Source organism: Lactuca virosa, chromosome 4 (genome assembly GCF_052849685.1).
Source record: "Lactuca virosa cultivar CGN04683 chromosome 4, Lactuca_virosa_CGN04683_v6, whole genome shotgun sequence".
NCBI lineage: Eukaryota > Viridiplantae > Streptophyta > Magnoliopsida > Asterales > Asteraceae > Lactuca > Lactuca virosa.
Genome location: NC_136429.1, coordinates 418,981,436 through 418,998,289, shown reverse-complemented (window position 1 = coordinate 418,998,289; position 16,854 = coordinate 418,981,436). Strand labels below are relative to the sequence as shown.

The following is a 16,854-nucleotide window of genomic DNA, read 5'->3' as shown; positions in this document are numbered from 1 at the left end:
AATGTCTTTAACAGAAAGTGGCGTATCCATAACCAAATCTAACCGGGGTCCAAAAAATACAAAAAAATTATAAAATTCTGAAAATGTAATGTATTTTTGGGTTTTTGAAGTAAAAAAAAATGTCAATGAGGGTATTTAATGTAAAAGTGGGTGCCAAAGAGGGTTTTTTTTGTAAAACTTGGATTTTTGGAAGACTAGTAGTAAAAATTGTGGGGCCCACCTCCAAGTGGGGTCCATGCACCCCACTTAAAGGGGCTAGATCCGCTACTGGTAACAGATAAGTCCTGATAAACACAGAACGCGTATCAGTGCGAAAGCTTACTTCATATCCAGATGATGAACCTTCCAACCTTCGGTCGCTGCTAGGGCTAATAAGAGTCATGGTTTCCATTCAGGCTATCAGTGCGAAAGCTTCTTCAAAATCGACACCTTTTTTTGTATGTATCCTTAACAACCCTTGTGCTTTGTTACGTTCACATCTGCATCTTTCTTTAGCTTGAACACCCACTTCACTCCAATCAGTTTCTGACCTTTTGGAAGATCGGTTAGTCTCCAGGTGTTATTTTTATTGATCGACTCCAGCTCCAGCTCCTTCTTCATAGCTTATTGCCATACATGGTCACTAGATGCTTCTTCATAGTTTGATGGTATTCTTCTCCGGCAAGCATTAATTCTTTTATCTCAGTATCCATTGGTTCTGTTTCATGTAGATGTCAGCTAGTGTACATAAACCTTGAACGGGTATGTAATCGTATGTCAAAGAATCGGTGTCAATGGATTCCTCTATCACCGGATTTATTGTGTTCGACGTATGGGTACTTTGTCTGGATGATTCACCTGCTTCGTGACACGCTATTGGTGAAGTGAATTGGTCAGATTGTGAGTCGTATGTGTCAAACAGGGGAGTAGGGATTTCACCTGCTTCGTGTATTAGGCTTTGTATATGCATGGGCTCCTCCTATAGTATTGATAACATTGATTATGATAAAGAGAAATTACAAGGGTTCTCAAAAGAAAAGCATAAAGACTACAAAGAATAAAATGGATATAAATACTAGCTAGACGGAAACCCTAATGAGCTAAAAACTAAAGGGCCCATAAACAAGCGGGCTAATAATATATAGATTAACATCCCCCCTCAAACTCACAATGCCGCAACAATTAGCATTGAGAGTTTGTCACATATAGGGGTGCAAACGAGCCGAGCCGAGCCCGAGCCTAACCAAGCTCGAGCTCGATTCGAGCCTTAAAATGAAGCTCGAGATCGGCTCGTGAACAATTTAGTGAGCTCGCGAGCCTAAACGAGCTTAAACGAGCCTATATATATATATATATATATATATATATATATATATATATATATATATATATATATATATATATTTATAGGCTCGTTTAGGCTCATTTAGGCTCGCGAGCCCACTAACTGAAGCTCGGCTCGAACTCGTTTAATAAACGAGCCTCATATTTAGGCTCGAGCTCTGCTCGGGCTCGTTTAATTCGAGCTCGAGTCGAGCTTATAACGAGTCGATCCCGAGTAGCTCGGCTCACTTACACCCCTAGTCACATAAGAACCGAAACCGAGAAGCCGATAAAGTCTTCGTAAAAATATCCGCAAGCTGCAAGGTTGATGAAACAAATGGAAGCGAAATGGTCCCGAGCTGCAGATGATGACGGGTAAAATGACAATCAATCTCAATGTGCTTCGTCCGCTCATGAAAAACAGAATTCTTCGCAATTTGTATCGCACTTTTGTTATCACAATGCAAGGGGGTAGATGAAGAAATGTAAACTCCCATATCCGCAAGGGAGTAGATGAAGAAATGTAAACTCTCATACCGTAGGATCAGGCTCAGGAACAGGTGGAGTCGAGGCACCCTCTGAAGAAGTGGGTGTGTTATGAGCTGAGGGTAGGGATGTCAACGGGGGCAAACGGGACGGGGAGTGCATCCCCCGCCCCCGCCCCCGAAATTTCCCCGTTCCCCCGTCCCCACCCCCGCCCCCGAAATGTTTAGTCTTCCTACCCCCGTCCCCGCCCCCGAATCCCCTTTATTACCCCCGCCCTCGTCCCCGTTCCCCCGCCCCCGATTGATTTTGGGCTGCCTTTTTTTGGCTAAAAAAGTTGTTATTTAGGCTTAAAGAAACTATTTTTTAGGTAACAAATAATTATTTATAGAAAAATTTTACATGTTAAAAACAAAAAAAACTATGGCATCTTAAAAACATTATACTAACAACTTAAAAACATGTTTTTTTGATGAATTTTGGAAGCTCAAAATCATGTTATTGTTTATTATATTTATATAATTAATATATGTAAATATATGTGTAATTTATTAACGGGGTCCCCATGGGGGTTTCGGGACAAGATTGCCTACCCCCGCCCCCGCCCCCGAAATTAAAACGGGGGTTAACATTGCCCCCGCCCCCGTCCCCGCACCCGATTTTTTAAAAAAAATTCCCCCAAACAGGACGGGGCTGTCACAACTAGGAATTTTGATGCTTGTAACTACAACAATTATATCAATTATGAACCAACAATGTGAAAACATGTATGATGCTTATTCAATAACAACAAAACTTCAATCCAACACTGTATTCAAGCACTGCAAATAGTTAACCAAGAATTGGAAACCCTAGAGATCCCGGTTTAAGTCCATTTTAGACTAGGATTTCCTTATTTGGCCTAATGGACCAATAAGCTTCCAATTTAACTATCATGAACATAGAACCCTAAAATGGACCCTAATTGGGCCCATATACATGAAACATAATATTTTGGGCCTTATAAGCCTAAAATGAACTAGGTTGTCTTTAATGGGCCTTATTGGACCACAACAAATTTATGTAGCCCTAATAGATCATAAAAATCATTCCTTGATTTATTTTGGGTCGAAAATCACCTAATGGAATTATGATATGGGCTTAAGCATTAAAGGGCCCAAATCTTCTTTTTCCTTCTCCTCTTCTCGGCCCAACAACACAAAAGAGGAAGAGTTGACTTTAGGATTGCCACCTCCCTATTACATCTTGGTTCTCCATGCAAATTCCTATGTTTTCATGCATGTCAACTCACAAGTCTCTCTCTTCCCCTCTCTCTTTTCTACCCTCGGCCGAGAACCACAAAGAAACACACACACCTCACAAAAAATTCTCTCTAAACCACTCTCAAGATCATCCTCTTCTCCTTTGAAGATCTCGAAACTTTGGCTAGAAATCTAAGGATTTTCATCAAGTAGTTCACATCCTTGGTAAGTTATTGCTTTGATTCATAACATATCTTCTTCATTTCATCAACAATCTCCCTTATCTCATACAAAATTCGTGATCTTGTCTCTTAGAACACATCTAAGTCAAAAATCTTCCAAGAAGACTTGCTAGGATCAAATCTTCTTCATTTCTCTCTTCAAAAACCGAACCCACAACTCAAGGTGAGCTTCATACCCCTCTCTTTTCGGTTTTTATATGTTTTATGGGGGAGAATACAAGAAAAATGTGTGGATCTATGTGTATGTGTATGTTATGTGTGATTTTATGCATGTATGTGTGATTTTATGTGTTTTTGTGATAAACATGTAGCCAAAAAGGAGTGATATCTCGAGATCTATGACATGAGAAAGAAAACAAACATGATCTAAGTTATGTTACACTAAACAAGTCAAGAATGATAGCTTATAAGATTGTGATGAACATATTCCAACATAAAAATCCATTTTTGGGCTTAAATTGTCAAATATACAAAAATTGGGTTAAAGGTTGCCAAATCACGGTTTCTTAAGGGTTAAAAGAGCCAAAACAGTTACAATAATTGTTTTTATGAATATTATGATTTTTAAAGGACTTAAAATGGAATTTCTAGCTTAATGGGCTAATTTTGGGCTTTTCGGCCCAACAAGCCCAAAATTGCGAAAAAATGGCATTTAAAGGGGCTGAATTGGTAAACTTTTCAAAACAGGGGATAAAAAGTGTAATAAAACTATTTCAAGGGTTAAAAATGCTTTTCATTTCCAAAAAGGATCAAAAATGTAAAGTTTTTGGGTTTTTGGGCTAAAAGTGTAAAAATTGCAAAAAGTTGGGCTTTAACCGGAAAATACTATTCTGGAAGGGCTGAAACTGTCAACAAAATAAGTTTTGAGTTAGAAATATCATTTCAACAAATCTATGATGCAAAAGTGTCAAGAAAATGTTTTAAGGGCCTAAAATGACTTTTCTTTTATATAAAGGACTAAAATTGTTATTTTATAAAAAGAAAGGGGATGAAAAGGTCAAACTACTGTTTTTAAACCAATTATTTTATTTATTTATAGAATATTGAGTCAAAAATACTAATATACGGCTTACAAAAATCGAAGGACAAATACACGTATAACTCCAAATATCGTTATAAACGAATCGCTCGGTCTCGAGTCGATACAAAAACAACGAACGTTCAACCAAACCCTCCACTAGAGATGCGTTACCTAAGACGAGTAAACATTCAAACTTTGGGCTTGAAAGTTTCAAATCATGCATGTTGGACCTTGCAAGTCCATTTACATGATCTTTGGGCCCATAGGGGATAACGCTTATGTGTCATTGGGCCTCCTATGGCCCAATTCCATATAAAAGAACTTTCAATAGATTTTATGTGCTATTGGGCCCTAGTGGTCCATTAGTATTGCTAGTAAGGTCAAAGTAATCAAATGCGAGATGGGCCAACGTGTCCTCCGCATCCTCGACAGCCTAAAAGTACTTACGATGGTAGCAGGACTTCGTACTCCTCTTCTCTTCGTTTGCTAAGGCTTATGAGTAATCAAAGTAGACGAACTTAGGACATTATTCAACAGTAATCAAGGTGGTTTGGATTACATGAGTAATCACGGACGGTACCTCTATGGGTCGTTCGTAGTTGACAGTTATAACCAGCCTTTACCGGACCTCGTTATAACGACTCACTAGTAATGATACTATCCGACACCACCCGAGTAATCAAGGAAGAGTAATCAATATTCATTCGACGTGACGGTATAACAATTAGTAATCAAGTATATCTTTCGACATCGGGAAACATCGGGTTTTCCGGGGAAATCAACACCACTCGCTCGTAAACTCTATAACTATAATACAAAACACCCTTTTTATATATATATGCCTTGAAATCATTCATGCATCAACTTATGGATCTTCACACTTTGATAAACTATTGTCTTTTCAGAAAATATCGGATTTTCTGGGTTTTACAAACTATACAAATCATTTTTATCACAACTTTGCTTATGAACTCACCAACATTCCATATGTTGACGTTTTCCAAAATAACTTGTATTCTCAGGTAACAGGTAAGCGGAAGGGTAATACCAAGTATGTTAGGATGTTTTGTTTTGAAAACTCTGAAACATTTTGTGTTATGAATGTGTAATATTTAAAACAATGTACTGGATGTAAACAATATCAGTTGTAATGTATTGATGCATGGTGATGTTTATGTTATGATTCATGTATATTCATTGTGATGATATTCAATTTAAGTCACGCAAGCCCACGGACGTTTCCGCCGTCTGGTTTCGGGGGTGTGACAGGGGCCCCCACGGGAACGGGGTCCCACGGGACTTTTTGACATCCCTAGCTGAGGGATCGGACTTCGTCACATTGTGGGTTGTAGCAGGAATCGAGTAGAAAGGAATATGTTCCAAAAAAGTAACGTGCCGGGAAACATATAACTTCTGACTCACAGGATCATAGCAACGGTATCCTTTCTGTCCAATACCATACCCCAAAAATAAACAAATAGCAGATTTCGGCCCCCAGCTTGTTCCTTTCAACATGAGGACGAAGAACAAAACAAGTACATCCAAAAACTCGTAAGGAAGAGTAGTCTGGTAGATGACCATATAACTTCTCAAAAGGAGACATTCCTGAATTCAATGAAGTAGGGATATGATTAATCACATACACAGCAGTTAGGAATGCTTCTCCCCAAAAGGAACTAGGGACCTGCGCAGACAGGAGCAATGAGCGGGCAGTCTCAACAATATGACGGTGTTTTCGTTCTGCCACACCGTTTTGTTGAGGTGTGTCGGTACACGAAGACTGGTGTATGGTACCATCAGAAGCAAGTAACTTAGTGAAATCATTAGAGGTATATTCACCCCCTAAGTCACACCTGAAGCACTTAATCACAACTGAATGTTGAGTTTTAACAGGAGCTCTAAAATTGTTGTAAATATCAAAGAAATCAGATTTGCGTTTCATAAGATAAACTCATGTGTATCAAGTATAATCATCTATAAAAGATACATAATAGGTTGACCCACCCTTTGTGGATACTGGTGCAGGACTCCACACATCAAAATGAATAATGTCAAAAGGAGCAGTAGAACAAGTTGGGTCAACATGGACTGTTGACTTTGACTTTGACCAAGGGTTAAACAAGTTGACTTCTAAGGGCATTTTGGTAATTTGGTTCTTGATGGAATTGGTTTGGTGATGGTTGTAGGTGTTTGAGTTTTGGGTCGTGATTGGGGAGTTTGATTCTTCAGCTCAGATCGACATTGCGAAGTGAGTTGTCATCACTATACTAAGGGGTATAAGGCACCAAGGTCGGCCCATTGGATTTGATATCCTAGTAGTTATTGATATGTGGAGTATGAGTTAGCTATGCATACTAGTTTAATATGCTAGTTTGGTAGGTCTGTAGGACTACCTGTGATCCTGTTTGATTATATGTATGTGCACTTATTTGTTACATGTCGACATGTTATGTTATGTGGTGTGGTTGGGTTGAGGTTGCACTGCTCAGTGCGGTGGCCAACAAACCCTGGAGTATGCCAGATATGAGTTGAGGGCCAGGGAGGGCATGCCAAACTCATACTAAGGACTCATATGCATTCCAGATATGAGTTGAGGGTCGGGTAGAGCATGTCAGACTCGTACTGAGGGCTAATCATTATATTCCAGTCCGAGGACTGAAGGAGCAAGCCAGACATAAGTTGTGGGCCGAGGGCAATCCAGACATATGTTGTGGGCTCGAGAGCAATCCAGATATGTGCTGAGGGCCAGGGAAGGCATACTAGACTCATATTGTGGGCTCAGGGGTAAACCATTTTGTATAGTTGTGGACCCATTGCATGATGTTACTGTTGTGATTGCTATTATATGGAGCTATGTGTTATGTATCGGTATATTGTGGGTAACTCACTAAGCCTTCGAGCTTACATTTATGGATTATTGTTTCAGGTACTTCGGATGACCGCGGGAAAGCGAAGGCGTGACCGTAGACTTCCTCACATGTTATGATTTTGTTTTCTGGGATACTCTGTTACGAACTATTTTGGAAACATTTGTAATAAATAATGGTTTTTGAATATCTTAAAAAGTTTTAAATTTTTGTGAATTTTTATGGATGTTACAAATGGACATCTCATGGGTATGTATAAGTAATTAAGTATAACTATAACCATCCCTCAATATCTATCTATGTGTTAATTCAAAACTAAACAGACTTATCTCTTTCATAATTGACGCTTAAGTCACTTAAAAAAGGGTAATTCCATCTTGATCCCGATACTCGTCATATTTCTCAAATATGGTCAAGGTACGAAAATTAATAATTTATTTTAGCTTAAACATAATTAAGTGTTTCTATTTAGATTTTTTTTTAATTTTTATTTTATTTAATTTTTATTTTTATTTTTATTTTATTTTATTGGTTTTTGTTACCACCACTTACAACAAAACAAGTTTGTCAACATTGAGATCTTATCTAAGATCGTTTTACATTTTGCAAGATCATAATCATAAGATTAGATTGGATTGAAAGATCAATACCGAAATGAACTCAAATTTAAATTTGTTCTCAAATTCTTAGGTGTTCAGTATATATAATTACTTGATGTTGATTGAGACGTCGATAGTAAATCATCTTTAACTTCTTAAGAATGAACCATAATTTTTGTTGTTGCAAACAACATTTTAACTTAGAAAAAGAAACAAAATCATTATAATCATGTATAACTAAAGATATAAGAATTGATAATGTGGTGATGATCTATGAGACTGCTTGAATATATAATGCTCGATTTAAAGTTAAATAGACGAATTTTTGACTCTTGATTATAGAGAAAATAACTTAAAATGGCAACCAATCACATAAAGCTTGTCTTTTAGGTCTCTAAACTTTTAATTGTATCCAATAAGGAATCTGGCTTTTTATTTTCGTTTTAAAATACCAGTTATTACGATTTTTATCGATTAAAATGATAACAGCGTTATTGTCCTTGTCACATTTAACTAAAAGCATCTTTTAATTATTTTTCTCAAACCACAATCGATAATCATTAGCAATGTCATGTTGTTTTGTGACATTGTCGTTTTAATTAGTAAAAATCTATGTAGTTTAAGTTGTGTTGTGAGAAGAATGAATATAATATGCTATTAGTTAGATGTGGGAATGGAAATGACGGTATTTTAATTGATAAAAATCTTAATCGATAATATTTTAAAATTAAAATAAAAATTAGTTTCCTTATTGGATACAATTAAAAGTTTAATAACCTAAAAAACAAATTTCAGAATATTGGTTGCTATTTTGTCATTTTCCCTTGATTATATAATAGAAGTAAATTTCAGAATATAGGTTGCTATTTTATGTCATTTTCCCTTGATTATATAATAGAAGTACAGATGTGAGATCAAATCATGTAACATTTGATACTAAGATCTCATTATAGATTTCGTTTTAGATAGATACTAATATGGTCAAGATCGTTCTTTGGTTTTTACTTGGAGGATCTTAAGATACTAATGTGGTCAAGATCGTTTCTTGGTTTTTACATGGAAGATCTTAAAATCATAAGATCAAAATCAAGATCTTGGCCCTTAAAACATTAAGGTTAGTCAAAGAGATTTTTTTTGTTTGTTCTTTTTTAGATTTTTCAAAACTAAATGAGTAAATTGAACAAAATTCTTCGATCAAACAAGACATACAAGTAACCAAAACCACTAATCTCACTCACATTACTCGTTTCTTGGTGAAAGTCAAGAGAGTAATAACAACTCTTACCAAACGTCAAAAACAAACATTACACATCTAATATGTTTCTAAATAAAGCAAAATGTAAAACAGGACATTTTAAAGCTAGTAATACAATCAAACAAGACTATTTATTATTAATAATAGTATTATTATTATCCTTCATAGTCTCCCTGGTTGAACTTATTCTCTGGATAAAAAATCGCCACCACTTGATTCCCTCCAAATTTCCTTCCATTCAACCCTCCCCTTGCTTTCGCTGCACTTTCCACATCAGCATACTCCAAAAACACCTACACAATGTGCAAAAAAATAGCAACATACTTTCATTCGTCTAAATTAATGAATATTGTGCAAATAGTTTGTTGAAAAAAATGTAATGAAGAAAAAGAAACAGCACTTAAGAGATGAGAAAAGACTAAACTAACCTTGCCAACACCTGGTGCTGGTTCTCCAGTAGGGTTAGGGCGTGGAATTACAACATTCACTAGACTACCTGAAAAATTAGTGAGAAAAATTGAGATTAAAAAAATTATTTGGTGTAATTATTGGATATGGATATAAACAGGTGGTAAAAAGAAGGGGCTTCTGTCTGGATGCTTTATAGGAGTGTGATTACAAAAGGCTGTAAAACAGAAAGATATGAAAACGATAAAAATTAATAGATTGACATATAAACGATTTGGCAAAGTATGAAGTTAAATACGGGATTAGAATTATAAAGTGAGATTGACGAAAGTTAAAAGAAGATTAATTTACCGAATTTTCCACATTCTATTTTCATGTCTTCCAATATATCTTGATAATCTTCATCATCTTTAAGTTCATCTTCAGTCACCACTTGTGTTAAACATAGAACCTTGGTGGCAGTTGTCCCAATGGCAGGAGGCGGTTGCAACATCATCCTCTGCAAACAAAAATATTACTTAATTATAATTTTATAAATGAGATTTTGATTCATCCATAAAAAAAAATGGAATATTTTTTAATACCTGCAATGCAATTTGTTGTTGTGCATGTAAAAGCACGCTCTCCTGTTCAGGCTTAGGTTGAGTTTGACCTTGGTTAGCGCGTCTAACAGTAAGTGTCTTATCACCCATTTTAATCCCATTAAGAGCTGCACAAGCAATGTCTGTAACAGATAAGTCCTGATAAACACAGAACGCGTATCCTTTTGAGTTTCCAGTTTCTCTATCTTTCACAAGATCAAATCCTCTAAGAGCCCCAAAAGACTCCAGCAACTCCCTCACTTGTGCCTCTGTGAAGTAATAAGGCAGCCCTCCTACAAATATGCGGTCTGGACCCTCCAGCCCACCGGCTGAACCGGGGGTTAGACCCACCGCACCCAGGTTCAGGTTGGGGTTAGGTTGACTTGGACCCAGGGTTGCTGCTAGTGAAGGGTTGTAGTCACTTGGTCTTCTGACCTTTACTGGTGCTCCCTGAAAATAGATTGGTTTTTCTTGTATTTAATATTTTTAAATGGATTTAAAAATAAGTGTTTGAATAGAATATAGAAGTTGGAAGAAGAAGAAATGCCTCGAATATAATGCCATCTAAAGCCATTGCATTACTGGCTTCCTCAACAGATCTCATTTCCACAAATGCAAACTTCTTTTCATGATTAATGTACACATTCACAACAGCATCACCTGAAAAACAATAATGGGAGTTTTAAGAATACAAAAAAATATAAAATTAAAAAACTTATTAAGGATTTCAATCTTTTAAACATGATGAAATTTACTAACCTGGACCAGCAGTATTTCCACCAATTGCTGACATCACATGGCTAAAAAAGGTTGCCACAGACTGGAAAGAAGACAATAAATCAATAAAACAGTTATAAAAGAAATTAGATTTAGGCCATATTTCTTTTTTCCCCTCACTAAAGGATTAAGTAGCTGAATGAATAATGATGTCTGTTAGTGTGTACATGAATGGTGCTTCTTTCTTGAACTTAATGAACTGTCTTTACTTTATATGACTAAATGACTGTTTTATCCTCCCTGTTACAAGTGATGTTAAAAACAATAATGTTTTATGTGATCTTGAAGAAAAAAATATGTTTATTTACGTATATATTAGAAATAACTTCTCGATGAAAATGTGAAAACTTATGTATATTAGTATGTAACATAATAAAATGACATTAAGGCTATTAAAATATGAAAACTAAAACTTCAAGACTTTTTTAAATGTATGTTGCATATGTTTATCGGATGAATATTGGAATCTCATGTAATTTCATCAAAAAAAATGGCACATGTTGAATGTAAAAGCATTTATTGTCTTGATAAATGATGTTTAAGAAAATATATGAAAAAAAGGCAGAGCCTCATAGTTCTTTAACCACATCAGTTCACAATTTCAACAACTGTAAATATGAATGTGAGAAATTGAGCTCTTTTTACCATAAGTTAAAAATAACTGACAAAACTCATTGAAGAGAGGATTAAGATATACCTGTTCATTAGCAGTTGGAGAAAGCCCACCAACATAAACCCTCCTTGCATGTCTAGTAGCCTGTAAGAATTTCACACTCAGAACAAAAGAACCAGAAAACAAAACAAAAAGAAATAAAATGTCAAATTACTATTCTGTCCCTCCCTACCTGCTGAGTCATTGCTTGAACTGGCATAACAGGAAGAGCTCCAAACTGTAAATGGCAATGAGTATCAAAACAAAATGTAAAAAATAATAATAATAATAAGAAGAAGAAAGTAACTTACAATCTTAAACTTATTACCTGACCAGCTGCCAAAGGGAACATATTCTGGAACATTCCAGGAATTGTGGGGGTGGCACCAGGGATCTGACCTGTAAAATCCAACAAAATCAAAGCTCTAGAAAAAGTTGACAACTTTAAAAACTTCTCAATCTCCACCATAAAGATAATAAGCAACACTCACCACTCAACTAGCTTTAAAAAAAAATCGGATAGTTTTAAGTCTTGCATTCACCAAGAAATGGAAAAAGATTTGATTTTTATGGAGAAATTTTATAAAAACTACCAAAACAAGCAATTCCCAGTTGAAGACGAACAAAACCCATCATACCATTTTGCACTGATTCTTCCTTGTACAAAAAAGCGGCTCACACCCATTCTCAGCACAGTGATTTTGCCTTCTTAGACATAAAACAAAACATACAACAAACAAAAAACACCAAACACAAGACAAAACCAAAAGCTCTCTCAGTTCACAATTATGTAATGATGTCACCAAAAGAATAGAAGAAGAAGAAAAAAAAACATCCAGTTTATAGGGGGATGAATTGATGACACTGCAACTCTAGAAAAGAACTAAATTTGCTTACCAAAATAACACCATGCATTTTGGTACGAACTTTCCACACTATATCAAAGAGAAAAATGAAAGTTATCAAGATAATGAGCTGAGTTGTAATTCATGGGATATATACCTGCAGTAACAGCTGCAGCACCAGCCAAAAGTGCAGAAGCTGGAGGTGCCATGTCAAATCCACTAACTCTTTTGCTGCTAAAAAAACAATGATTCAATGTAAATAACTAGAAATTATATGAAAAAATCTATCTTTATGATGAAGGATTTTTGAAACATGCAGTTGAAACTTGAAACTATAGTACATTCTCACAAAGAAAGAATCTTGAGTTCCATTATGATGTTAAATATACCGAAATTGATGTCTCTAACACCAATTTAGAAAGAAAAAAAAAAAAAAAAAAAAAAAAAAAGTCATTGTTTTGGAGTTATTACTTGTTAATGTTGATGTCCTTAACATCATCTATGCTGATGTGTTTGAAAAAAGGATCAAAACCTAAGGGTTTTCAAGGAAGGTTGGGTTTTACAAATGCCACATCAGGACTGATGACAGGGTAATAAGGCTATATAGCATACTGTAAGTGGATTTCTTTAAAAAGATAATGGTTTTCATGCAAAAAAAAGAGGATTTCAGATAAATTGCCAAAAAAAGAAATGGTTTTATACTTTTATTGTAAATAAGACTTACCTTTTGGATCGTGAACGAGACCGGGACCTTGATCTATGTTCAGATTTGGCTCTTGAGTGAGAACGAGACCTGCGTCTACTATGTCTATCCTCTCTATCTCTATCATAATCTCTCCTTCTGCAATCAAATTACAAAACAAGAACAAATTAAAGCCAATAGATTCAAGAAAAAAAATGAAAGAAAGATTCATTTTAGTACCTGTCATAATCTCGACTTCTGTGATAATCATCATCATCTCTATCTCTTCCTCTTTCCCTTCTCTCACTTCGTTCTCTATAACGATCCCTGTGTCGATCACGATCACGATCTTTGTCTCTCTCCCTATCCCTGTCCCTGTCTTTGCTTTTTTCCCTATCTTTGTCTCTGTCTCTATCCCTTTCTCTGTCCTTTTCACGCCCTCTTTCCCTGTCTTTTGACCTGCTTTTTGAAGACTCTCTTTCATAGTCACGAGAGCCACGCTGCAAACAGCATAGAAAATATAAACATTCACACTTAAGATGATGAAAAATGTAAAGATATACACCATAATTTGAAACCACATTCTTTGAAGCAACTTCTGAAGATAATGTGTCCCATATCATTCATCAAAAGCATTGATAAAGCTTTTATAAGAGTACTAAGCTAAGCAACTGGCATTGGGATATTAAATTTGAGGTAGAAACTCTTCCATGCAAGGCTCCAACACTTTAGTAACCAGAAAGGGGAGTAGAAATCAGGGAAGTGTGATTTTTGTCTATTTGAAGAAGAGATTCTCTTAGAAAAGTTAAGTAACTAGTTAGATAGTCTGTTGTTATCATCAGTAGTGAAGCTGTTTCAATTAGATTAATTAAAGGGAACAAGAACAAAGAATCAGTGACTAACTTTTTAGGAATTATTCTTCGAATACACTAGAAAACATATTCTTATCACACATTCAAAATCAAGCCGTTCTTTTTCGTGCAAAGTCGAATTCGGATATATATTTCACCTTCGATAGTCAATTTTAAAAAACCTAGATTCGAATTCGATATAAATGCAGTAAACAAACTCGCCACAAATCGCGACGCTTACTGCTTCAACATGAAATAAATACTCCTAATTTGAACTTTCCGGCTAGCACAAACCAAATTACGCAAAATGCTCTTAATTCTATTCATCGAGTTAATCAGGAATCCTATAAAACGATCTGAAAAAAATAACAGAAACCGAAAGAAGATTTAACACCTGTGACTTAGAATCACTGAAATCATCGGTGCCGCCGCCGTGGCTGTTAGCTCTAGCCTGAGGCGAGGAGCCGCCGTCAAAGGTTTCAACATCTTCACCGTTACCCTCGTATCTTTCTTCGTAATCCGTCATGGTCTGAATTATGCTCCGATTTTCAGATCTCCTTGTGTCCCTACAGTTATCTGTGAACCGCTGCGTTGGTATTGAAATTTTAGGGCTTGCAAAAGGATGACTTGTGGTCTTGTACGACGCGATACCTGTTTATTTATACCCATGACCAGGAGCCGCTAACCCGCTCTAGAGTCTTTTTTTTATAGTGTACCTCTAGCAATCGGGTCGAGTTTGAGTTTGTGGGTTAGAATATATCTACCAACCTAATTCGAATTTGTATTTAGGTTGGTAGATTCACGAGTCAGAAACATCAACCCACATAACTCGTTTAATTATATAGGTTCACGTCACTGGTTTACGGGTAGGTTTCACCGACGTTGGTGGTTTAGGGATAGAGCGAAGAGCGGTGGTGGGCCGATGGAGCGCATGTGTACCGGTGGTTTGCGGCTTTGTGTTGGTGGGTTGGTGGTGTGCGATGCCGACAGGAGGTGGTATCAATGGGTGAGCAGCGGTGAGGTGTAAGGTTAAGGCAAGGAGTAGTTTGTGGTCTTTTTGAGTAACAAGGAGTCAGAGATTAGGTTTTTGATTGAGTAGTGCATGTCGTATTCGTAAGTTATAATTCCTAAATAAATATTAATTTTAAAAATATATAATATATATTGGCGTGTTGACCCACAAACCCAAACACATAACCCAACTCGACCCATGATATAAACTAGTTGACGGGTTAGCAGGTCAGAAATCTCAATCCAAACTTGTTTATTTTCGTATCGGGTTTGTGTCGGGTTACGGGTTAGGTCGAGAATTGTCACCCCTACCCTTTACTTTACGAAAAAAGTTAAACAAGCACATTCACTCACTTACACAGGGATACACCGGGCAACTAGGGGTATATAAAGAATAAGCTTTTTATAATTATTAGCATAAGGGAATTTAGGCTACACCAAATGGTCTCTGACTTGCTTCCGTAAGATGAAAGCCAACTTCCGCGTAGACAATACCTTTAAGGTTCATAAGTAGGTGGTGGAAAAAGTCCACTTTTACTCGGTGACAAGGAAGAGAAGGTCTTTTTAACCCTTTTTTTACAGTTGCTATTAAAAAACTTTTAAAAATGCTATATAATATTTACTTATAAATAAGTCATTATTTCATACACTACAACACACTATAATCACAATTCTTTCATTCTCTTAAACACACTACTTCTCATTCACCAAACATCAAAAAAATGTATCAAAATCCAAACACACCCACTTCATGTTGGATATAGTGTCTAAGTCCATAACTATATTTGGTATGTACTTGACCCGGCCCGGCATGGTCCATTTGGGTTGCATGGCATCATAACAATTGGATAGACAAAATGAGAATAAGGACACTTATGGTTGATTAATATATTATAAGTTATGATATATTAATAGTATTATTTAATTAGTATTGATCAAGAATTAATTTGGAATTAATTTTGTGATCAAAAGGAGACTAATTAACTATATGGGGTTTGATTTGTAAATCATTCATTCTTAAATAGTGGGCTTGTGGTTCATTATTCACTAGATTGGGTTAGGACCCATTGGGTGCTCCATGGATGCTCCATGGAGGTTAAAACCCATGGATCATAAGGAAATGAAAAGCCATGCACATTAGGGTTTACATGGTGTAACCCTATATGTGGCACACTATATAAAGACCCCATGTTGGAGCATTTTCGACGACTAAAAGAGACAAGAGAGGGCTGGCCGAAAATTAGATACAAGTGTCCATTCTCTAGTTATTCCAAGAAGTTAAGGTGTTGTGTGAAGCATCTGAGGAATCACATTTGAGGTGCTAGGCTCACCAAGTCTTGAAGGAATCCAAGCTACTAAAAGGTATGTTATTCTACTTGATTTTTGTATTCCAAGTTCCCCATAACATGCTAGTTAGGAAGTAAACCTTGGAAAACAAATTTGCATGTATATTAGAGAAAACATAGATCCAAGGTTTCTAGGGTTGCATGTACACCATAGGAGTGTTAGAATGCTCAAAACCCATCAGTGGTATCAGAGTCTAGGCTTGTTTTCTATATACTTGATGCAAATGCTTGAAAAAAGTCAAAAATTGTTCATTGTTCGTATGAACTCGCCGAGTCCATGGGGGGACTCGACGAGTCCATGAGAAAATTCATCATACTCGTCGAGTATGATCATACACTCGACGAGTAGGAGGCCCTGTATGCAGTTTTTCGAGTTTTGCTGCTGGAAATGGACTAGAATCATTACCCTAAAATGTTTTGAACTTATAAAACTTGTTTTTAATGTGGTAATGATTATGTTAATCCATTTTCAATGGTTATTATCAAAATTTCAAGTTTTATATGTGTTAATATGATTCTTGAAATTGTTGATATGAATGTTTATACTTATGAGTTTTTGAAGATCATATGAATTATTTGTAACTTGCTTGATAGTTTAATTCTTGATCTTAATGCCTAATGATGGAGTCCATAATTTGTCCTCAAGTTATGGATTACCAAAAGTCACTTCTTTAAAAATGTTATTAAAGAA

At 36.1% G+C, this 16,854-nt stretch overlaps 1 protein-coding gene across 4 annotated transcripts; it reads right to left on the bottom strand.

Annotated features, from left to right (window-relative positions):
• Nucleotides 1-8,967: 8,967 nt before the first annotated feature.
• On the bottom strand, nt 8,968-14,449 carry ATU2AF65A (U2 snRNP auxilliary factor, large subunit, splicing factor). Of its 4 annotated transcripts, none has more exons than XM_079046069.1 (13): nt 14,201-14,449; nt 13,196-13,455; nt 12,998-13,114; nt 12,431-12,507; nt 11,757-11,827; nt 11,622-11,666; nt 11,474-11,533; nt 10,759-10,819; nt 10,547-10,659; nt 10,003-10,449; nt 9,770-9,917; nt 9,439-9,506; nt 8,968-9,303 (listed from the first exon to the last, which is right to left on the bottom strand). In XM_079046069.1, exons 1-13 carry the CDS (start codon nt 14,330-14,332, stop codon nt 9,166-9,168), a joined length of 1,737 nt encoding a protein of 578 aa, XP_078902195.1. In that variant the 5' UTR covers nt 14,333-14,449; the 3' UTR covers nt 8,968-9,165. The 4 variants fall into 4 exon arrangements, with proteins under 4 accessions (XP_078902195.1, XP_078902196.1, XP_078902198.1 ...); XM_079046070.1 differs by having other exon boundaries at nt 12,431-12,504; XM_079046071.1 differs by lacking the exon at nt 8,968-9,303 and having other exon boundaries at nt 9,498-9,635.
• Nucleotides 14,450-16,854: the final 2,405 nt, after the last annotated feature.